At 36.0% G+C, this 24,639-nt stretch overlaps 1 protein-coding gene across 9 annotated transcripts in view; it reads right to left on the bottom strand.

The window, feature by feature from the left end:
- The window catches only part of CCDC14 (coiled-coil domain containing 14), a 44,368-nt gene extending 23,366 nt beyond the window's left edge, over positions 1-21,002 (bottom strand). For 8 of the 9 annotated variants that reach the window (XM_072963961.1, XM_072963954.1, XM_072963953.1 and 5 more), the window contains exons 1-9: positions 20,829-21,002; positions 15,768-15,823; positions 15,370-15,442; positions 15,052-15,121; positions 14,837-14,959; positions 7,621-7,854; positions 7,414-7,508; positions 6,078-6,579; positions 3,616-3,757 (exon numbers count right to left, since the gene is read on the bottom strand). In XM_072963961.1, coding sequence (XP_072820062.1) covers positions 3,616-3,757; positions 6,078-6,579; positions 7,414-7,508; positions 7,621-7,854; positions 14,837-14,959; positions 15,052-15,121; positions 15,370-15,442; positions 15,768-15,823; positions 20,829-21,002 — 1,469 coding nt within the window. The remainder of the gene's footprint in view (positions 1-3,615; positions 3,758-6,077; positions 6,580-7,413; positions 7,509-7,620; positions 7,855-14,836; positions 14,960-15,051; positions 15,122-15,369; positions 15,443-15,767; positions 15,824-20,828) is intronic. The other variant, XM_031680385.2, reaches the window with a different exon arrangement.
- Positions 21,003-24,639: the final 3,637 nt, after the last annotated feature.

Below are 24,639 nucleotides of genomic sequence, written 5' to 3'. Positions count from 1 at the left end.
CACTTTTGAATGAGCCTACACATTCCAACTTTCACTTGTTTTTTTTTAATTAGCCTCTCCTTTTAATAGTTTTCAGAAAATAAAAATTACTTTTAAATAACTTTTTTTTCTGCTGAAATCCATTTTATTTATTTTTTTTACATTTTTATTGATTCATAATCATTTTACAGTGTTGTGTCAAATTCCAGTGTTCAGCACAATTTTTCAGTCATTCATGGACATATACACACTCATTGTCAACTTTCACTTGTAATGGAGATTACAGACAAATCTTTTTAAATAAAGATTACCAGAGAGACACGAAACTTCTTATACTTCTGGGAATCTCATTCTGCTAAAAAGAGCATATCTGACAAATTCTTGATTTTTCAATAATTTCATTTTTAGAAGGTCAGGTACATAGTGGCAGTAGCATGCCATATGATCTTTGTGCTCTAAGGACACAGAGCCAAAAAGCTTTGGTGCCGAGCAAAACATCTCACATACATCTCGGCAATGTTTTCCTAGGGCAGTCTACCCAGGCAATAGAAATAAAAGCAAAAATAAACAAATGAGACCTAATTAAACTTACAAGCTTTTGCACAGCAAAGGAAACCCTAAACAATACAAAACAACAACCTACGGAGTGGGAGAAAATATTTGCAAAAGATGAGACTGACAAGGCTTGATTTCCAGAAATATATAAACAGCTCATAAGACTTAATAAGAAAAAAACAAATAACCTAATCCAAAAATGGGCAGAAGACCTAAACAAGCAATTCTCCAATGAAGACATACGAATGGCCAATAGGAATATGAAAAAATGCTCAATATCACTAATTATCAGAGAAATACAAATCAAAAACTACAATGAGGTATCACCTCACACCAGTCAGAGTGGCCATCATTCAGAAGTCCACAAACGATAAATGCTGGAGAGGGTATGGAGAAAAGGGAACCCTCCTACACTGCTGGTGGGAATGCAGTTTGGTGCAGTCATTGTGGAAAACAGCATGGAGATTCCTCAAAAGACTAAAAATGGACTTACATATGATCCAGCAATCCCACTCCTGGGCATATATCCAGAGGGAACCTTAATTCAAAAAGACACCTGCACTTCAATGTTCATACCAGCACTATTTACAATATCCAAGACACATATGGAAATAACCTAAATGTCCATCGAGAGATGACTGGATAAAGAAGTTGCAGTATATTTAATGGAGTACTACTCAGCCATAAAAAATAATAAAATAATGCCACTTGCTGCAACATGGATGGCCCTGGAGAATGTCATTCTAAGAGAAGTAAGCCAGAAAGAGAAAGAAAATACCATATGATATCACTCATATGTGGAATCCGAAAAAAAAAGAGGAAATGAACTTATATGTAAAACAGAAACAGATTCACAGACATAGAAAACAAACTTATGGTTATGGGAGGTTAGGGGTGGGAAGAGGGTGGGAAAGGATAAACAGGGAGTTCGAGATTTGCAGATACTGACTGCTATATATAAAGTAGATAAACAAGTTTATACTGTGTAGCACAGGGAACTATATTGGATATCTTTAGTGGCTTACAGTGAAAAAGAATATGAAAATGAATATATGTATATTCATGTATGACTGAAGCATTGTGCTGTACACCAGAAATTGACACAACAGTATAAACTGACTATACTTCAGTTTAAAAAAAAATTTAATTTAATTAAAGAAAAAAAGCTTTGGTGCCAAGGCTGAAGAATTAGGTTAGACATCAAACTAATATCTTCTTAAAAAATTAAAAACATGCAGTGACCAATAAAGCAGTAAGTCTCATTTTCTTAAGTGGCTAATAAATTAGCTCCTAAAGCAATTCTAAAATGTCCTAAGGAATAGAAACAAATAACAACCACTGATATTTCCCATGGTCACAATGTTGAAATAGATAATATGTGGAGACTAAGTTCTGGTATGCTTGTTTAAAAACTAATTATTTGATAGTCATACCTTTAAAAATATACATGTTTATTTTAAATGGATTATATTCTTTTGTTCCATAAAAAACAGCTAAACAGTGAAGCATAAACTAGTCTCCAATTCCAAGCAGAGGCAAGTTAGAAGTATAGAAATTAAAATCAATGCACTCTAAAATTAAACTGCTCAGGTTTGAGTCTTGTCTTTTACAAAGATCCATAGCCTTGGGTTAAGTTACATAATGTCTCTGTGCCTTGGTTTCCTCAACTGTAAATAAGAATAACATAACATCTAACTCATAAGCTGTTGTAAAAATTTAAAGAGATGGCACATATAAAGGATAGTAGCCTGGCACATAAGAAACATTCCATAAATGTTGGTAGTAGGTTTGGCTATTATCATTATTATTATTTACACTTAGTTTTGATTTTGAAAAACTAATGCTACTATAGGAATCCCTTAGGTCAGGACTGAAGACAAAATTATTAGAGTTTAAACCCCATCATATATCATAGTATCTAGAGACTAATGATCTTTAGAGAAATAATCCTAAACAAGCAAATCTCACTAGATATTGTGCCTTTGCAGGCTCCAGATCCATGAATTTAAGCTACCCTCCAACTAGAAATTCTATTTTATTGCTTTGTAGTTTCTTAAGAATGTTTATGTAGGTCCTTGCAGTTCTTATCTGGTACAATGTCTACAGCTCATGTAACTGTAATGCCCTCCCAGGGCACAGGAGTGCTGCAGTGCTGCAGAAGCACCTGAAAATGTGCTCCAATTCTCTGCAAAGTATACTGATAAACAGACACTGGAGCAGTGGTCTTGGTGATCACCACTGAAATGTTCAACGTTAAGATATTATTGATAACATGTAAGTGGTTTCTATATTTCAACATTAGGTACCTGGTTTATGTCTTTCCTAAACAACTTAAGACCCTAATTTCAACCTAAGTTAAGAGAGCCAAAAGAAAAATTACCTAAGAATTTAAATGAATTTCTTCCTATGTGTAAGTGTAGTGAGCTACTAGTGTTCACCCATACCAGGTTCTCCTTTCCTTCTGGAGTATATGGGAAGTATGAGAAAATTTCATATCCCAGATCTTTATATTAGGCAAGGCAATAAGTTTCACTTTAGCCTGTAAAATCTATGGAAAAGTGAGACTGTCCCACTTCTGGGGACATGAGCATTTAAGAGCCGGTGTGCCACATCTATGTTCTCTTTTTCCTGAAAAACATATGCTGAGACAGTGGATCCTAAGACGGAGGGAACCTAAATCCTGAGTCACAGGATGAAATCCTGAGGACCCATGCTGGTCCTGGTGTGAGGGAGAGATAAACTTCTGCTCTGCTATACCAACTGAGATTTTGGAGTTTGCTACTGCAGCATGGCCTAGACTAGCCTGGTAGTACCCTGAGGTACTTCTTCCTCTCCATTCACTACCAATCAAGTGACAACAGATGTGAAAGAGGTGGTATAAAATACGTACTAGTGAGCAGAAGTAATGGGAGAGTAGAGGATGCTGGCAATGTTTGAAAAATGGGGAAGAAATAGTAGAAACACAATAAGATAGTGTATCTGTCGTCCTTATGAAGCCTTAGATAGGTCATCAGGCACTTTTGTTCTGGCGATGGGACATCTTTGCACAGAGACAAAAAAAATTCATAGAATAATTCTTACCTGCGTAACTGAGCATTTTCACTTCTTAGTGGTTGCATAGCCAGTGCTATTTCCACCTGAATATTTGCGTTTCCACTTACAGCTGGAAGCAGAGATATACACAACTCCAATTCTGTAAGCAACCTCTGAATTTCTGAATCTTCTATAAAAGACAGAAGAAATGAGTAAAGGTAATATTATAAATTGGTTTTGGATAAGATTATTCATATGTATTACTTAAAAAGAAAATGTTTCACATACACTCATACTTTCTATAAACAAATTCAATTCAGTTATTTGTGAATTTATTATACAAATCCTATTTTTCTCTTTCCTGCAGCCTGTATTTCCTTATCCAGAGGAATTCTAAAGAAATGAAGTTCAGTAGTGAAAGATTAACCTTAAGTGCTAGGATTATTATAGCAGTGATTTTTCCATTCAAGTGTCTAGTAGGAAGATGGTTTACACATATCTCTTAGTTTACATTTACCAAAAGACTCTGTTGGACTCCTATAGTTGCTAAAGGGTTTCCTATAATTGATTATAGTATTAACATTTACAATACAACCTCTGATCCTAGCGTAAGTAAACAATTCACTCTAGATAATTCAATTTGGCAAAATATTGAGAGAAGGTCTACCAAGATAAGGTTTCATTATTTAATTTTACAAAGTAGATTTAACACAACCAGTCACAACTCATTTGATGTAGCATCAAAAGCAGCATCATTTTTTTAAACATTTTTTATTGATTTATAATCATTTTACAATGTTGTGTCAAATTCCAGTGTTCAGTACAATTTTTCAGTCATTCATGGACATATACACACTCATTGTCACATTTTTTTTTCTGTGAGTTATCATAACATTTTGTGTATATTTCCCTGTGCTATACGGTGTAATCCTGTTTATCTATTCTACAATTTTGAAATCCCAGTCTATCCCTTCCCACCCTCCACCACCCTGGCAACCACAAGTCTGTATTCTCTGTCTGTGAGTCTATTTCTGTCCTGTATTTAAAAAGCAGCATCATTTTTATTACTAATTGTGGGGAGTAGATGGGTTTGGAGGTGGCAAACAGGCAGAGGTAGAAGGTAGATTTTAGATGTTCTGTCCTTTTATTTTTGTCCCCTCATGTCTATTCAAATTTTCTGTGAATTGAAAACATTTAATAAATATAATATTAACTGTCTGATACCCAAAAGAGGTAGAAAGTATATTCTAAGTTACAAAAATTTACTCAAGTCCATGAGTATTTTAACACCCTGATGAAAAGTTTACATGCCTGCAGTAAACAACTGTACCCAATTATTGAGCAGACTTCTACCAGTCCTCTGTAGAGTGGTTTCGCTGATAAGCATTAGAGGCAGAGACCTGGGTTTCACCACTTAGCAATATGCCTTAGTCAAATTACTTAACTCTTGAAGCCTAGGTTTCTTCGTGGTTAAATGGAGATAACAAAAGTACCTCATGGGGTTGCTGGGAGGATTAAATGAAACACTGTTCTCCAAGCCTCAGTTTCCTCATCTGTAAAATGGGGACAATAACAGTACCTCATAGGGTTGCTGTGAGGATTAAATGAGATAATGCATATAAAACTAAGATAATGCATATAAAACTAAGTTGGCATAGTACTGGCCACATGGTAAGTACTCAATACATGACAGCCAATATTGTTACTATTATTACTTTTACCATGATTAAGCATCTGGTTAAGAGAATAGTAGTAAGTTGAAAGTCTGAAAACACAAGAAATTTTAATATATTAAACCACTGGATTAATATTGCTACAATCCTGTAGATAAATTTTAAGATATGGTATTTCTTTGTCAGTCTGAAGATATTAGGTATTCAATCAGTGCTTCCACAATCAATTACTGTGTGTTTTGGATGGCAAATCTGTAACTCACTCCAAGCTAAAGGCATTATTTAAAACATACACCCATAAGAAAACAAATGAATACAACCTGGCTCAAATATCTCATAACTCCACCTAAGCATTTTTCTTGATTGCATTAAAATCCCAAAAGTAAACTGAAAAGGGCATAAAAAGGTTTGGATTCCCTCTCAAAGTGAGTTTTCTTAAACACTGTAACAGTTGGTTATTAAAGAAACGATGAGAGGAAAATTTCTGCACGTTTTTAAAATAGGAAGTTATCATTCTATTCTAGGGAGTTAATCATGTCTAGGGGTCCTCTAACCTCTTAAAGTTTATCTTTACAAATTATCTTTGGCTGAATCTTTTCAAGGTCCCTTTCACTCAAGTAGAATGAATACACACTTGCAAGTAAAAGACTGATATTCCCTAGTACATTTCAAATCCACAGGAAGTAAGAGGGATCAAAACCTAAAAAATAAGAATAAAACAGACAAAATTCATTTCCTTATTAGCGTAAGACATAGTTCTATGGAAAATATCACAAACTCCATGTTGATTATTTTAAATAATGACATGCCACAAAAAATTATAAAGTACTTATCTACCTTGCTCTGCTACCAGAGCCTTGAGCTCTCCCAACAAATACTTTATAGTTCTGATTCTTTCAGCACTCTGGTTCACGTTTTTTGCCTTCTGCATATCCTTTTTTCTTGAATCTCGCACATGTATGTTTAAATCCTTTCCTTCACCTCTAACCTCTCCAATTTGTTCTTTGGCACATTTTTCTTCATTGGTAGCCAAGAAAGCTGGCTGTAATAGAGTGGGACTTCGGTGTCTCTGACTGTCCGGATGAGAATGCAACAGATTCATATATGTTTGGAAACACTTTAGTAGGTCTGACTCATTAGGAACTCTTTGTTGTGGCTGAATCCCATTAGCAAGATCCAGCTGCTGAAATTTTGGAATAGCTGGTTTGTCAGTTAGGGGCAGGCCACATGGAACTCCAAGACTAGCACTGAAGGAATTCCTTAGAACATCGTCAGTACAGTTCACAGAAGTTGTTTTACCCTGTGATGCAAACTCGTTGTCACCGTCAGTCTGAACTTCCTAAAGAAAGAAAAAACAAGTTAAGCCTTCAAAAACATGAGCATTGACTTGTAGGCATTAACTATAATAAACTCAAATAAAAATGTTGGAAAATGATATCTGCAGGATGGAGTTAGAGACTACCAGTGAGTAAGCTGAATTTCCCCTGAGCACAATGGGAACATTATAAAGCCATGACTAAAATAGATTGTTTATATATAAATGGCATAAAGGCATCAAAACTTAGTTCACTTTGGGTCTAAAACAAACTTCCACTTTGGGAAACTACAATGTAAGAAAATAAGCTCAAATATACAAAAAGCTTTTCCATAAACATATTTAGAGACATGTTATGGGAGTAAAAAACTTACTTAAATGTCTAACTACAGACTATGGTACATCCACTAAACAGAGTATTAACAACTTATTTAAAAAGGTACAAAAAGTAAATTACAATAAAATGTTAAGCAAAAAAAAGGAGTATATAAAACTGTAGACAATTTAACTATGACTAAGTTTTTTTTTTTAAAGCAAACTTAATAAATTAAAACCAGAAAACGAAACCTACACAGAGAATTAAATGACTGGAACATGCCCTGCCAATGTACCAAGAGAAACTGTACTTTGGTAGTAGGTATGGGTGATTTCTTTTTTCTACTAATCTCTTTCCCTTTTCCCTCTCACCATTATCCTTAATCAACAGATAAAACTTTTCTAATTAAAAAAAAACTTGGAAAAATAATTGGTCTTTACATCCTAGGGCAATAAGATACAATCAGCAAATTCAGTTTTTCTCTTAAGATAACAATTTATAAACGCAAATTATTACTTGTATAGTATATAAACTGTACTCACACAATGAACCATTGGAGGGCAGGGTGGGTGCTGAGATAACAGGACTGGGGTGGAGTGGGATAAGCCATAACTAGAATGTGGAGTTGCCTGAGATTCTAAAAGGTAACAGGGAGAAAAGGTCATTCACATCTCATACTGCTTATACAACTACCAGTCAACTTAATTAGAGCTTATATTCATGTTTTTTAAAACCTCATTCATACTAACCAGAATCAGACACAGTGTGGCAAGGTACAGTAGGAATTCCATTAGGGTTGCTCTTTGAAGCCAAGTCATTCATCAGTGACATTTGAGTCTGCACATGCTCACAGAGGGCTTGGTATATTACGGGTGAATACATTCTATAATCTTGTAGTGACCAATTTTGTGGTATATCTGATGAGTCTCTTTCACTTCCAGCAGAAGCTTCATTAGGTGTAGGTTTCTTACTATCTGAAGATACTAATGTGAAAAAAGGGAAAAAAGTTCTTGAAATATGATTCTTCAAAAAGAATCTTTTACCATAAGCTTTAGGGAAAAAAGGGCTCTCAGAAGTAATTCAATACATCATATAGTTTACAGAAGGGCTTTATTGCTATCACTCCCTAAAGAAAATCACCTCAAATTCTTTTTTCTAAAGTAGGTAATGAATTAAGTTCTTTAGCAAAAAATTATCTATACTATGTCCTGAAAATCTTTATTAAAGGCTATTCATAAAATCTCTCCTTCATTTATAGGTCTCCTCTGAAGAGTGTTATTTAATGAAACTCTTTCACTTTGATCCTTGTCCAGTACATGCTCTTGAGAGGGGGAATGGAATAGGAAAAACAGAATACTTTGTATAATCCTGATGCTTTGACCATAAAATAATAATAAATTAGAGCTTTTAGAGCAAGAATAAAATTGGATTTAATCTACACATTGGGCCTCAAACAACACCTTAACCTGGCATTTAAAGTCTCCAAAAAGCCTGACAACAACATACTTTTCCAACCATCCTCCCATCACCCTCTAATCAGTAATTTTTCGTTGCAATCAGGCCAATTTAGACTCCTAAAATAAGTTTTTCTCACTTTCCGTAAAATATTACTCATGAAGAACCACCCATTCCAATTCAGTTCCACCCACTCACCAAAGCTCACCTAAAGGTTTCCCTCTCCTATGAAGCCTTTTCCAATCATTCCAGTCTAGTGACTGCTCTTCACCATCCCAGAGCACACTGTCTATACAAATTATGTATCACTTGCATATGGTACTATTATCATTTATTTTTCATTCTCTTGCCTACCTGACTAAACTATAAGCTTCTTTAGGCAGGGCTGTATCTTATATTTCATTATTTTCTCCCACAGAATCTTGTACTAATCTATATACAAAGTAGTACAAAGTAGAAATCTGGTATTAATAAACTAATACATGAAAAACAACAAAGTTTTCTATATAGCACTACTGTAAAGTTCAATATTAAAATCTTTGTCTAATAAGATCCCCTTCCCAAATGTTTTTTAAAGACTATTACCAGAAATGAGAATGTTTTTGGTAGATCACAGGTTATCAGGATACAAAATAAATTTAGAAAAATATATAGCTTTTGGTAGGACTTACCAAAGCTAATATATTCTATGACACAGCAATTGTACCTCTGGGTATATGTCTAACAGAAATGAGTGTTTATGTCTACTAAGAGCTGTGTACAAGAATGCTCACAACAGGTTTATTTGCAGTAGCCAAAAACTGAAAATACCCTAATAGCCATGAATAGCAGAAATGGATAAACTGTGGTATACTCATATGATGGAACACTAGACAGCAATGGAAAAGAACAAATTACTCACATACTTAAACTGCCTAGATGAAATTAACAGATGTGATGTTATGTGAAAGAGTCAGACTACATAGTGTACAACTGCATCTATATGAAGTTCAAAGATAGTAAAACCATCCAACGGAGTTAAAAGTCAGAAAAGTGACCTCGAGGAGGAGATAGGTGGTGGTGAGGATACTGATGAGTAGGAGCCTGGTAGGGTACTGAAAATGTTTTGTATTTTCATCTGGGTAGTGGCATTTAAAGTCTCCAAGGCTACATATGGGTGTAGACATGTGTAAAAATTTACTGAGATTTATGCACTTGCTTTATGAAAGTTACACCTTAATTATTTAAAAAGTGAAAACAGTTAAATTTTTTTAAATGGTATTGAATTCCCCAAACACATATACATTTTGTTGAAGGAAAAACATTGCTAAAAGCATAAAACTTATAAGTAAAGGCAAAAAGTTAAAGGCAGATGAAATACTATAACCAATGAAGATAGAAAAATAATTTAAAGAAAACGACTACTAAATTAACAATTGACTACGAAAATGGTTGGAGTTATTGGATCCTCCCATTTTGACTTGGGCTATGCTTCCTTTTGAGATATCCTTATTGTTGTGAACATACTTCCGCGGCCTCAATATGAGCTCTAGCAGTTACTAGCTGAGTTAACTTCTGGCAAATTACTTAACCTCTCTTGGCCTCCTCCTCCTCGTTAGAAAAATGATAATAATAATATTATCTATTTCATAAGACTGTTGTGAAAAGTGAGATAGCACATGTAAAGTATCAATATCCAACACATAGTAAGAACTCACTAAGTGTTATATCTATTACTAAATGACTGCAAGGTCAATACAGACAAGTAAATATTTCATATTCACAAATCTTCCTCTCTGATACCAATAATATACCTCTAAGCATGTCCTCTCTGAGGTGATTAAAACCAAAAACATTTAACAGTTACTCTTCACTATCTGAACAGACAAGCTACAACAAATTGGTTAATAAACATTCTATTAACAAATTATTTCTTATTGGAAATACAATTTTATAATAAATCTAATGGAAAAGTATCCTCTAAAATATTTTAACTTTGAAATCTAAAATGATGAAGGGTGAGATCACAGGCAGCCCATGGCCGCCCAGCACACTGCTCTTCCTTTCCTCCTGACTCCTGGGTCTCTCTTCTGCTCTTCAATTTCCTTTGGTCCCATAAGATAAGAATTGCCTGGTTTGAGGAATTCTCAGATTTTACACTCACATTGGCTCTCATTCACCTTTTTTTTTTTTTATTCACCTTCTTCTCAAGGGGTGGTTTTCACAATCTCTGATAAAGCTGAACTACAATATTATGCTTTTGCCAGCAGATGTCATCACCTAACATAATATAATAAAATTCAAACATTTCTTAAAAATCAGAGCTTTATAATTAACATGACTTACTTTGCTCCTTAATTAGCTCAATCTATGTAAAACTCTACTGAGAATGTTGTATATTTATATTTAAGAGACAAAATTATAAAGCAAATTATCCAAGACAAAAATGGATATGCAATTTTAAAATTAAAAAAACCCACCACCACCACCAAAATAAGCCTGTTATTATACAAATACAAAGAAAGTATGTTTACTTGCTCTTGTTTACTATACCAAAGCACCCTACATAAACATTTTACCTAACAGATTAGGAGGGCAATGTCTAATTGGTGTCAGTTGGTAACTAGAATTCATGAAAGGGATACACTCGTTTATTCAGTTCATAAAACTTTTTCTGTCCTGGAATTGTAGCTGCTGTACAGCACTTTTGTTTGGATATACAAGCACTGTCTGACAGGTAAGATAATTCCTGCCACCCAAATATAGAACATCCACTGCAGATAAGAGCTGCTGGATGCCCATCATAATTTGAAATATGTAAAAGAACACCTGGCCTTGATGGGAGCAATCAGTGTTCAAAATATTCTGCCTGTAGAGGTTTATTTCCCCAAGGTGAGGGCAGAAATATATATATGATACTGAAAGTAGGGTCATGTGCCCACAGCATTCAACAGTTATCAAAATGTAAAAAGCTGCTTATTAAAAAAATGTTTTCTTCAAACATCAGGAGCACTGTCAGGTAAGCTCTCAACACACTTCTGGAACTGCCTTTCTGCTTCCTTCCTCCCGTATGCATCAGGGTGGGTGGGCATGACTCCACAGACACTCACTGATCAGGGAGGCCCCAGACAGAAAGTATAGAAGGAGCTCAGGCCCCAGATGACACTTACCACAAAAGAGTAAGATAATGTATCTTAAAATTAAAATGACACACAGATACTAGTTAACCTGCTGTAACAGACCCCTTACCATTCTCTTTATGATTATCCCACTTGTGGAGAGACAGAAAAGAAAGCAAACACTTAGTGTGGTTTGCGTGTGTGTTGAGCACTGTGATAACAGAGCAAAACCTTGTACTTGTTAACAGCTGCCAACTACAGAGAAGGAAAAAAAAAGATGATCCTTTTTAGACAGTGCTACAGAGTTTGCTAAACTAAAACAGATAAGTAATTTAACCAGAGGGAAAAAGGCTTCTGCTTCCAATGAGTCAATCTTAGAAGTGAGTAAGTCAATGAGAATCAATTTCTAATACTGCAGCTCTAAAAGATTGTCCTATGAGAAGCAGGTCCTTCCTTCTGATGATGAAAACAAAGGGGAAAGGATGACAAGAATGTTGTATCCTGATCACTGGCCAGAACTACTCATCTGACTCTAATGCAGATAAGAATTTAATGCTAGGGACAGAAGGCCAGATCTTTCTAATGTGCTCCTCCAAACCCATCCTCTACCCATTCTTTTCTGCTCTGCTGTCTCACGGATGCTGATCTGTATGGATTACACTGTTAAGAGACATTCCATCATGGGTCTCTTCTGCTCCTACATGTCTTGCTGGGTCTACCAAGGAAGTAAGGACTTGACCTAAGCTCTTGACCTGAGCCGTTTCTCAGGGTTGTGTTTGTAGCGAGCAGCCCTGAGGAATAAGGTAATGCTTCCCCCTGAGGAAAGTATAAGCTTGTTTACTGCTTACTACCAAAACAATAGATTCCTCAAGCTCAGTGTTCCTCAGCTGAAACTTAAACTTGTAGCATGTGCAGCATCCACTTGGATCTATTCCATCATCCCAGTGGGAACTAGTAGTGAGGGATAACTAACACAAATATGCTAATATACATGCTGCTTGCTGTGTTATGAGTGATAAGGTCCTTTGTCTCTGACCCCAGGAGTCTTGTGGTTCCTGCAAACATGCATGACATAGTAAGGCTGACTTATTAGCTTGTAAGAACAAAAATCAAACCCCAGACCTGATACACATCAACAGGGTTCCAGCTGGGCCCAATCCAATGGGAGTCCTGGCATTATCAAGGAAAGGAAGAAGCATAAATTCAGAGTATTTGTTCCCAACTACCTCTCTAACAAGGCCACCTTGGCCTGGCTTTGTCCCTTAAAGCTCACTGCTCTTCTCAAGGCAGCCTACTCTACACAACAGTATCTCTGAGTCCCAGTAACCCCTTCCCCACCTCATCCCTTAAGATCTAGGGAGAGTAACAGCTTTGTTGCTGCTGCCAGCACTGGACTAGCACAGTCACTTGTGGTTTCCCTATACCCTAGTCACACTTTTGCAATGAGTTTCTTTGTAAATAAACCCTCTTTGAATTATCTTAATTTGAGTGTTGCCAGCTATTTTCTGTTGGAACGCTGCTAACAGTTAAGCTAGGATCCAATGAGTTGCTACCATGGCACCACTGTCAGCAATGTACGTTCCAAATGAGAGTTCCTTGAGGACGGTGCCCTGGACAAAAAATAACCTGCCTTGAAGAAAAAAGCAGGAACAGGCAGTTGGTGCTACCACTCCTTTCTTTGTCCACTGGGCCCTAATAAATAGGCCTCTAGTTTAAGAGTTAGACCTGGGATTAGCACATTTTTTCTTAAAAGGCTAGGCAATAAACATTTTTCACTTAGCAGGCCAGATGGTCGTTGTCACAACTACTCACCTTTATCACTGCAGCACAGGAGCAACCATAGAAAATATATAAACGAATTAACATGACTGTGTTCTGACGAAACTTTATTTGCAAAATAAATAAATATTATTTACAAAACAAAACTGGCAGTAGTATGCTGACCCCTGGTTTAGACCAATGTTGTCCAATAGAAATATAATGTAAACCATACGTGCAATTTAAAATTTTCCAGTAGCTATATTAAAAGAGTAAAAAATAGGTAAAATTAATTTTTATGTTCTATTCAAATCAATATAGCCAAAATCTTAACATTTCAATATGTAATTAACATTAAAAATTGAGATATTTTATTTTTTGCATTAAATCTTCTATGCATACTGTGTATTTTACTATAAAGCATATTTCAATCTGGATGGTAAATTTTCATCAGAAATCCTTGATCTGTATTTACATTTAATAAAATGTACAGTTGAAAAAGCAGATTCATTTACTCAAGTTATTCCCAACATATTTAAAAGTTTTCTAATAACTAGATCAAGTGTCAGTTTTCAAAGTTAAATTTAAATTAATTAAAACTAAATAACATTTACAATTCAGCACCTTGGTTGTACTAGCCACTCTTGGAGTGTCTGATTGGCCACTTGTGGCTAGTGACTATCATCTTAAGCAGTGCAAATAAAGACAATGTGAGGCTAAATGTGACTGGCCTCCAAGATAGGTTAGTAAACTGTTTTCTCTGCCTTACTTCTCTGATGCAGGACCATCAGCAACACCAACCTCTACTCCTCTGAATGCTCTGCCCTCATTTTCTCAGCCTCTTTGCCTGGATCCTGAGCTCTTAGTGTCTAGGGCAATTGCTATAGATGATTTTCTAGACCTCACCCTTTCCCTAAGCTGAATCTAAGCAGGTACTGCTATGCTAACACTTTTGGCCCACATCAACTGTGGAACTAGCTGGTTCCATTCTAGCTGGTTTCATCTGAATTGCCATTGTGGACATTTTCATCTCCATTTAGGGCTTTCTTGTTCTATAGGCCTCTATGGAACAACGTGATCAAAACTTGCTTATCCTAAACTGCATTATTACATTTAATTAAGTCAGGAAGTTAACTGTGAGCGTGTAAAATATCCTTGGCTATTCACTGTCAATCGGTGGCAGGCTTTCTTTCCTTATATAGCTACCTAACTTGGAATTTTCCCTTCCTAGGTACCATGTCTTCTAACTGTGCAGCTCAAAATGTTGAGCTACTGAGAATATATGCATATACACAGAGTATTTTTTAAATAATAAGTATACACATGAAACCCAACCAATTTGCAAGTATCTACGGAAACAAGGGGCAGGGAGAACAAAGATAACCTTACACACTTCCCAAATGTTATTCTGAGTTTGAACCTCTTCTCCCATAAAACCTAGTCACTTTTTTCCCTACTTTTTTTCTTGGGAAAGTGATAGTAAACAGTGATTAGAAGCTAAATAGAGGGGGAGAAAAAAAGTACCAGCACACACACACCTGAATAACCAATGCTACTACCATGAAAGACCAACTGCATAATCCCAATAATTTATCAAACTCCCCCCCTCCCAAATAAGTATTATGTTTAAGTAAATAGGAGAAAAAATACTTACAAATTTCTTTGCGGACTACTGAAGGAAAAGCATGCTTTTCATGTCCTTTCTTCTTAGATCCGTATCTTTTGCTTTCCAAAGGTTTGGGGTTATATCTATTTTCTAAATATGCTATTTCTGAACCTATTAATAATTAAGACAAAAATTCATTAACATTAAGAGAACTACTTAATTGAGAAAAGGTGATCAGCAAATACACATTTAAAAAATAAAACCTGAATCTTCATTTCTTAAAATGTCCCGCAGAAGAGAGGCACAACCGTCGAGCCCCTGTACAGTTTCAGTCTGTAAGGAGAAAGTCATTGAAAAATTTGTACATAAAATTTTAATGTAGGAAACAAAATTCTGTAATTTTAAAATTTCCTTATTTAGAAATAACTTATTATTGGTAGAAAACATGTATTAAAGCAAAAAGCCTTCATTCTTCGTAACGGCAATTAATACTTTACCTTTGAATTTTTATTCCCACTTCTTAGCTTTTACCTGAAACTAACTAAAATTGTATATATTGTATCTGTTCAGCTTAATCTTACCTGACTTTCTGACTCGGAATGAGTGGGACAGCCAGAATCTGCATTAAAACGGGATATCTTTCTTACATGGGTCCTAGAAAACAAGTTTGTTAATATTTTTACAAGGAATACAAAAAGTTTTTTTTCTCAAAATACATTATAGTCATTTTCTTTCCAGCAAAGGTTGGATAAGAAAGCTTGTCCAACTATGTAAAAGATTTACGCAGGACTTTATAAAGATTGTAAGGCCTATTAAACGCTAAAATGATCGACATGGGTAGATAGGCAAGGTTCCTCCCCAGAGTTTTGTGAAGGTAGAGACTCATCTAGTTTTCTGGGATAGGCAAAATTTAGTCCAGCCCAAAGACCTGAAAATCTCTTGACATTTCCTGAAGTAGAAGACTTCCTTAAGTACTTACCCTTTCTTCCCACTTGTTAACTTAGCAGGTCCAGGGTGCTTTCCTGACGATAATACCTATGACATAATGCATTACATTATAGTAGGTAAACAAACATTTTTCTGTTATATTCTCAGTATCCTGTTTTAACAAAACCTGAAATGTCATTGCTTCCTTTCTTTATTGTAGTAAAACATACGTAACAGAAAATGTATCAGCCACTTTAAAGTATATAGTTCTATGGTATTAAATACATTCACGTTGTTGTACAACCATCATTACCATCCATCTCTAGAACTTATTCATCTTACAAACTGAAATTCAGTACCCATTAATCATTAACCTCTCATCCCCTACTTCTCTGAGTCCTTGATAACCACCCTTTACTTTGTCTCTATTAATTTGACTACTCAAGGAAGCTCATATAAATGGAATCATACATTATTTGTCCTTTTGTGACTGGCTTATTCTGCTTAGCATAGTATCTTCAAGGTTCATCCATGTGCAGCATGTGCAAAGTTTTCTTCCTTGTTAAGGTTGAATAATATTCCATTTTATGTATATATCATGTTATCAATTTTTAATAAAATCCATGATTACAATTGAACTCTTATAATTTGTTCTATATAAAATGTCAAGCAACACAAGCATTTGTTCCATAAGTCTATTTAAGCTGAAAATGAAGTTGAGATATTATTTTAACCAGATGTCCCTACTATACTAAGTTTGGACTATAATCAGTCCCTGAACATGTAATACATTCATCAATTCTTCAAAACATGCAAGTTAATTCCAGATATAGAACAGAATTCTTAACTCGGATTCTATTTATCCACATTCTTTAGAATATCTGACAAGACTAGTGCATGAAAACTCTATCATTCCTCTTTATCTACATCTTATCCTCTCAATCTTTATTTTTAAACTCATATTTATCAGTCATGTTTTTTTAATTTTTAACTTTAAAGGTAATTTAAGTGGGCTACTTTCTGTATAGAACACAGAAAAAAAATGTATTTGCTTCTATATGTATCCAGTATCTTGGGAGTTACACGAGAAACAACTAATTGCATTTGCCTCTCGGGAGGGAAACTGAGTATCTGGGAGACAGAGCAATAAGGGACTTTCCATGGTTACCTTTTCGTATCTTAATAACTTTATATCTGATAAATATTTCTATTCAAAATATAATTTTTAAAAGATGGTTAAATTCCGTACTCACTCCCTCGTTTTACCCTTCAGGTGTTGTCATTGTTGGCAATTACATTTATGATTTTTTTGGACATGTTTACACATTTCATCCCAAGAGAGCTTTAGGTTGTAACTATTAAACTTCCTGAAGTTATATAATATTCTATTATTTGCTTGCATATATATACTCTCCTAAGAATGTTACTGAGAACACAGTTTTTAAATTGGGTTGATAAGAGTTTTACTTCTCCTTAAGATAACTTGGAATATGATGGAGATACTCTGAGATTATGCAGACATCATATTAATCAAACTTTCATCCAGTAGTTTTGACATCCACTGAGGATTCTTGACTTAATCATGTGTCAAGTGGTTATTTTTCTAACTTACATCATTCCTTCCACATTTATTAGCTGGCATTCAACATTTGTGAAGTACTTTTTCATTTGTTACTATGGTCTCATTGATTTCTATTTTATTTAATGGGTTATGATGCATTATTATCATTATTTATTTTGATGTTCAAATTGTCCCAGATTCTATCAGTAGGAGTCTCTTCAAACCTTAACATATGTCCCCATTATTTTTTAGCTATTCCTTACTTTCTAAAATAAGGTGCTCTGGGCTTTGTTTTTTTTTTTTTTTTCATTGTTAGAATATTTAACATGACATCTACCCTCTTAACAAATTTTTTTAAGTGTACAATACAGTGTTAACGATAGGCATGAAGTTGTTCAACAGATCTCTAGAACTTACTCTTACGTTAACTAAAACTTTACACCCATTGAATAGCAACTCTCCATTTCCCATTCCCTCCAGCTCCTGGCAACTACCAATCTACTCTGCTTCTATGACTTTATTTTAGATACCTAAGAGGCTGAATAATATTCCATTGTGTAACCACTAGTCTATCAAGGGACATTTAGGTTGTTACACCTTGAATGTTGTGAATAATACTGTAATGAACATGATAGTGCAAGTATCTCTTCAAGATCCTGTTTTTAATTCTTTTGGATAAATATCCAAAGTGGGATTGCTGGATCATATGGTAGTTCTATTTTTAATTTTTGAGGAAACTTCTTTTTAATAGTGGCTGCACTCTTTTACATTCCCATTAACAATGTACAAAGGTTCAAATTTTCTACATCCTCTCCAACACTTGGTTTTTTTTTTTTTTTATAATAACCATCCTAACAGGAGTGAAGTGATATCTCATCGTGGTTTTGATTTGCATTTCCCTAATGATTAGTGATGTTGAGCATCTTTTCATATATCTGCTGGCCATTTGTATGTCTTAAAGAAATGTCTGTTCAAGTCCTTTGCCCATTTTTCAATCAGGTTATTTGGTTTTCTGATACTGAGTTTTGGGAGTTCTTTATATATTTTGGTTATGAACACTTTAGATATATGGCTTACAAATACTTTTTTCCCATTCCATAAGTTGCCTTTTCACTCCATTAACTGTTTTCTTAGCTGTGCAGAAATTTTGTATTTTGATGTATCCAGTCCCACTTTACAATTTCCCTGCCTCAGCCCTGGAGTTAACCATTTCTCTGAGCAGTCGTGGTTCTTTTTAGTGGACAACAGCATTTAGAAACCAAGATCTAGGCATGAGGTGTGCTCTGTGCTATTCGGTCTTCATATGGATAATTTACTTAGTCATCATGGCTACATAGTTGCAATTTTGAATCTTGTGTTTTTACTTTCAAATATTTTTCCATATTAACATAGTCTTCAAATTTTTTACATGGTTGTACAGTATTTCCTTGAGTGGAAGTAATACAATGTGTTCTTGGCTTGCTTCATATTTTTCACAATTAAAAAACAAACCTGAAATAAACCTTTTCATATATTGAAAATAGCCTTTCATATTCAGGATTAAAAGCTTAATTATTTGGTAAAAGGTTATTAGTAGTTTAATGCAAAACTGCTTTCCAAAAGAAGTGCCCCAAATGGCAATGCATGAAGGAATCATTTTACTTTATCGTACATTTACTTCCACTAGGTATCATCATTAAACTTTTTACTTTGCTGTTTGAGAAAACCGTATTTCTTAGGAGTCGGATCTTCCACCAACAAGTGCAAGATAAAATTACATACATGGAATAACTTAGAGCATACTAAAGCTTTTGTTTCCACTTAATCCACATCTGCAAGTTGCTATTATTTCTGTGAGGACCCTAAATTTCAGAAAGGTGGCTTGTTCAGTCTTACATGTAACTAAGAATAATGTTTAAAAGAATGGACTCTGACACCAGCTATTTGGGTCTGAATCCTGTCTCCACTGCTAACCAGTTGTGTAACTGTAGGAGAGTTATCTGAACTCTCCATCCCTCAATTTCCTCATCTAATGAGGATAATAGTATCTACTTCCTAAGGTTATTGTGAAAACTAAATTAGAAATTATATGTAATACGTAAAAGCACTTAAGTAGTACTGTCACATAACTGCTACCTAAATGTTAGCTGCTATTATTACCATTAAGATGGTAACAAACTAAGTATTTTTCAGGAGACTAAACTTGCACATTTTATGCCAAGTTTGAAATACATGTTTTTCCAGGTTCTTTCATTCAATCTCCTCAATTCTTTGCGGCAACATTTTATAGGTAAGGGAAAGGAGGCTCAAGAATTAGAGTATTTTGCTTACTATCACTATGATGGTAGTGACAGAACTGTAATTTGAATCTGTACAAAAACCATGTTTTTTCCTTGCTGACTGCACATATTCTGAGTTCACTCAGTATAAAAGAAAAATCTATAAGGGTGGGTGGGGCTGGTCTGGAAGTACTCATGAAGAAAGTCTTGCGCTGGGTCTTGGAAAAAAAGTGTAAGATTCACATTAATGGGGAAGCAGCATTAAAAGTGAGTTGATAAATAAAGGAGAAAAAAAGGGTGGTGGTGGTGTGGATATACTTGAGTAACGATCACTCTAAGTAGAGGGTCTGTGTAAGGAGCAGTTGCTTCCTATTGATTGACTCCTACCGATAGATTTCCTGAAAATTCAAACTGTAGTAGCTAGGAAGATTAGCAACGACTTTAGCCTAAACAGTGGTTTAATAATAATAAGCACACAAAAGAAGCGCTGAGGGGCACCCAAAGAATGGAAATGTGAGAGTGCTAGACAAAGTTTCTAGAAGTGGTCCTCGAGTTGAGGCACAGACGGCCAGTGGAGATATCAGAGAGAAGGGCGTTCTAGGCAGAACAAAGTGCACAGGCATGGAAGTCTGGGAGAACGCTGGGATCCACGGCACGATAAAACAAACAGGTGAAGCGTGCTGCGTATTACTGGAACGAGGGTGGGGGCTGGCAAGGAATGCACAGGCCAGATCAAGAAATGGCTGTGTTGACAGGCCAAAGTACTGAGATTTTACATGGGAAAAAAGTTTTCCAGAGTTGAATTTTAAGCCGAAAAGAGAATCGTCGAGGAACGTGCATTTGAGAGGGGTAAGGCTAAATGCAGGGACACTAATTGGGAGACTTTTTTTTTAAACTAGTAGTAAAATACCAACAACTGTGACGGAGGATCAGCTAATAGCGGCACTTGTTGGAAGAGCCTAGATCCTGGATTTGATGCAACAGCGTCCTGAGGCTCGGAGAGACGTTAAGTCACCCGAACCAGCGGTGGAGGCTGCACTCAAACCCGGGCCCCACACCAAAACCAGCGCTCTGGACGACTATAACGATTAACACAGAATATATGTCTGTGGGCAGGACGGCTGGGCTACGATGTTAAGGTCCTAGGTACCCCCGCCCCGCCTGTTCTCCCAGCATTTTTGATGCAGCAGCACTGTCCTTGTTTTTATTTTTTCAAAGGAGGTTGTGCACTTCTCCCGGCCCAAGAATCCCTCTTCCACCCCTACAGTGGACGCCTCAGGTCCGCAGACCTCACCTGGCCCGGTCGAGATCCGGACCTAACCATCTCCCGCAGCTTCAGGAAAGTCCAGACGGAGTGAAGCAAAGCCGCACGGTAAAAGGAATTAACCGCCGCGGACTCCCGGCCGCCCTTGGCCCGCCCCCCGAGCTTCCGCTTCCGGGAAGGAGCCCGCCGAACGTCGCGCCTCATGGTCTCCGGCGCGCAGCCAAGGCCTCTCCTCAAACCCCAACCCGGCGCCCTGGGCTTGCGCAATAGACCCCTCCCGGCTCCGGCTCGTCACACTCGGGCGGAGGGTGAGAGAAGCCCGTAGAACGCAGGCGAGCGCGCGGGGAACGGGGCGGGCCGGGGCGGGGCGATGGGGTAAGGCCGGATCCCGTGGGGCAAGGCGGGGAGGGGATGGGGGAGGCGGGACGAGGAGGGGAGGGGCTGGGCCGCGCGGGAAGGGACGAGGAGCCCGAGTGCTGGCTGAGCCGTGTGCTTGGTCACCTGAGAGAACTGAGTTCTCGGGCGTGCGGCGAGGGCTTCTGGTGGAGGACCGCTGCCCTGCCTCAGCTGGGAGAAGTGGCGGCAGGGACCCGCCAGGAGCCGAGGAAGGGACTGGGGTAGAGGGCAGATAGATTTCAGAAGGAATTGCGCTGGCTCTGGGTTTTGACTCTATTTTTAGTTTGGTGTTTTGTATGCTATTTTGAATGTTTCTGTTATTGATAATCAATAAAAATCAGTCCTCGGTCTCCTTTGCGTAATTCTGACGGCAGTTTTCAGAATTTTAATCATATGACCCTTGATTTCAGAACGGTGCTCATTAGTTGGGATTTTGATTTTCCTTCCATGAATAGTTGTTTACTCTTCAGTGGAGTGATTACTCTTAATGAAGAATAGCAGTATTCTTGCCGTTGGTATGCTGTACGAATTTTAATGAGAGTGTCTGTATTTTAAGGCATTGAATTTTGGGTTAATGTTTTAAATCAAGTTGGGAAGAAATAAAACAACCATTTTTTTTAAAGGGAAAAGAGCTACCTTTTGAAAGTTTTAATTACAGTTAAAGTAAAACGCCAGAAACTGGTATCTGTCCACCAATATATTGCATACTCATACTGAGTGATTTGGGGAAGCTAGGTATGTAATAAATCTAACTTTGAATTAGACTAAACTGTAAACACTTCTTTCTTCATCCCTCTCCTGTAAGTTTTCAGCATATTAACCTGAGGTTACAGATTTTTTTTTCTTAGTTGACTTTTTTAAACTTACACTGATTTTTCTTAATTAATACATGTTTGTTTTAGAAAATATAGGTCAGCAAGAAATAAATATCACTCATGGTCCCACTACCCAGGGAAAACCACTCTTAACAATTTGGTGCATCTCCTTATAGACTTTTCCCAACTATGTATAGAGAGTTTCTACTTATGATAGTCCCACTAGGGATTTTTCAACTTTATGGTGGTGTGAAAGCAATATGCATTGAGCAGAAACTACTTTGAATTTTGATCTTTTCCTAGGCTAGTGACATGAGGTAAGATACTCATGATGCTGGGCAGTGGTAGGTAGCCTCAGCTCCCAGTCAGCCACACAATGAGGAGGGTGAACAGCATATACTCTGCAGTGTACTGTAAGTTATGATGTTCAGTAGGTTAGGTGTGTTAAGTGCATTTTTTATTTATGATATTTTCAATTTATTATGAGTTTATCAAGAAGTAACCTCCAAAGCGTCCCTTGAGATTCCATCTGAATTTCAGGATGAGTTTTTCCATCTCTGCAAAAATTGGCACTGGGATTGTGATAGGAATTGAATTGTGAATTACTTTGGGTAATACTGACCCCTTAAAATATTATTTCAGTCCATGAACATGAGATGTGCTGCATTTATTTATGTCTTGATTTCTTTCATTGCTGTTTTGAAGTTTTCATTGTACAACTCTTTCACCTCCTTGGGTAAGTTAATTCCTAAGTATTTTATTCTTTTTGATGCTATTGTACATGGAATTATTTTCTTAATTTTGTTTTCAGATTGTTCATTGTTGTACAGGAATGTAATTTTTGTGTGTTGACTTTGTATCCTGCTACTTTGTTGAATTCATTTATTAATTCTTACAGTTTTTTTTTGTGTGTGTGTGTGTAAGAAAAACTTTAATTGCTGTTGGAAAAGCATCTGTATGAAGTAGAAATTGGTTTCAAAAATATTAGTAGAGAATATGTTCCACAAATTGGAGGTAACTCGATGTAAAATCATGGCAGCAATTTAATATAGAACAGTCCCAGATGGCTAGGCTGAGGCTGACACTTACTGAGGATGAAAGCCTTGTCTGTGGGGCTGACAGTTTTTTTGTGTGTTTGTTGAGTTTCTAGGATTTTCTACATATAAGATAAACAAAGATAATTTTACTTCTTCCTTTCCAATTTCAATGCTTTTATTTCTTTTTCTTGCTTAATTGCTCTGGCTCCCAGTACTATATTGAATAGAAACAGCAAAAGTGGGCATTCTTGCCTTATTCTTGTTAGAGGAAAAGTCTTCAATCTTTCACCATTGAGTATGTTATTCACTGTAGGATTTTCATATGTGGCTTTTATTATACTGAAGTAGTTTCCTTGTATTCCTGGTTTGTTAGGTGTTTCTATTGTGAAGGGGTGTTAGTTTTGTCAAATGCATTTTATGCATCAGTTGAGATGATGATGGGTTTTTTTTTTTCCTTCACTCTGTTAGTGTGGCATATTACATTGAAGATTTTTCATGTTGAACCATCCCTGCATTCCAGGAATAAATACCACTTGGTCATGATATATACTCTTTTAATATGCTACTGAATTCATTTTTCTAGTATTTTGTTAAGGGTTTTTGCATCAGTATTTATAAGGGGTTTTGGTCTATAGTTTTATTGTAGTATCTGGCTTTGATATCAGGGTGATGCTGGTCTTATAGAATGCATTAGGAGTTGTTCCCTCTTCAATTTTTTGGAAAAGTTTGAGTAAGATTGATATTAGTTATTCTTTAAACATTTGGCAGAATTCAGTAGTGATGCCCTCAGTTCCAGCATCTTTCTTTGTCAGGAGATTTTTGATTACTGATTCAATCGTCTGATTAGTTACAGGTCTATTTAGATTTTCTACTTCTTCATGACTTAGTCTTGGTAGATTTTGTGTTACTAGGAATTTGTACATTTCATGTAGGTTATTCAATTTGTTCATAGTATTCTCTTATAATACTTTTTACTTCTGTGGAATCGATAGTAATGTCCCCACTGTCATTTCTAATTTTAGTAATTTCAGTCTTTTGTGTTTTTTTCTTAGTCCATCTAGCTAAAGGCTTGTCAATTTTGTTGATCTTTGAAGAATCAACTTTTGGTTTCATTGATTTTTCTTTACTGTTTTTCTATTCTCCATTTCATTTATCTCTGCTCTAATCTTTATTATTTCTTTCCTTCTGCTAGCTTTGAGTTTAGGGTTTTCTTTTTAGTTGAGGTATAATTGACTTACAATATTATATTAGTTTCAAGGGTACAACATAGTGATTTGATATGTTTATACATTACAGAAAGATCACTGTGATAAGTCTAGTTACCATTTGTCGCCATGCAATTTCTTCTTTGTCAATGTAAATGTTCATAATTATAAATTTCCCCCTTTGCGCTACTTTCGCTGCATCCCGTAAGTTTTGGTATTTTTTTGTTTGTTTGTTTTCACTCATCTCTAAGTGTTTTCTAATTTTCCTTATGATTTCTTTTTTGATGTATTAGGTGATTAAAAATATGTTAATTTCCACAAATCTATCACTTCTCCGGTTTTATTTCTATTACTGATTACTAATTTCATTGTACTTAAAGAAGATATT

The sequence above is a fragment of the Vicugna pacos genome, chromosome 1 (genome assembly GCF_048564905.1).
Source record: "Vicugna pacos chromosome 1, VicPac4, whole genome shotgun sequence".
Lineage (NCBI taxonomy): Eukaryota > Metazoa > Chordata > Mammalia > Artiodactyla > Camelidae > Vicugna > Vicugna pacos.
The sequence above is the reverse complement of the archived record's forward strand: the minus strand, read 5'-3'. Positions and strand labels throughout refer to the sequence as shown.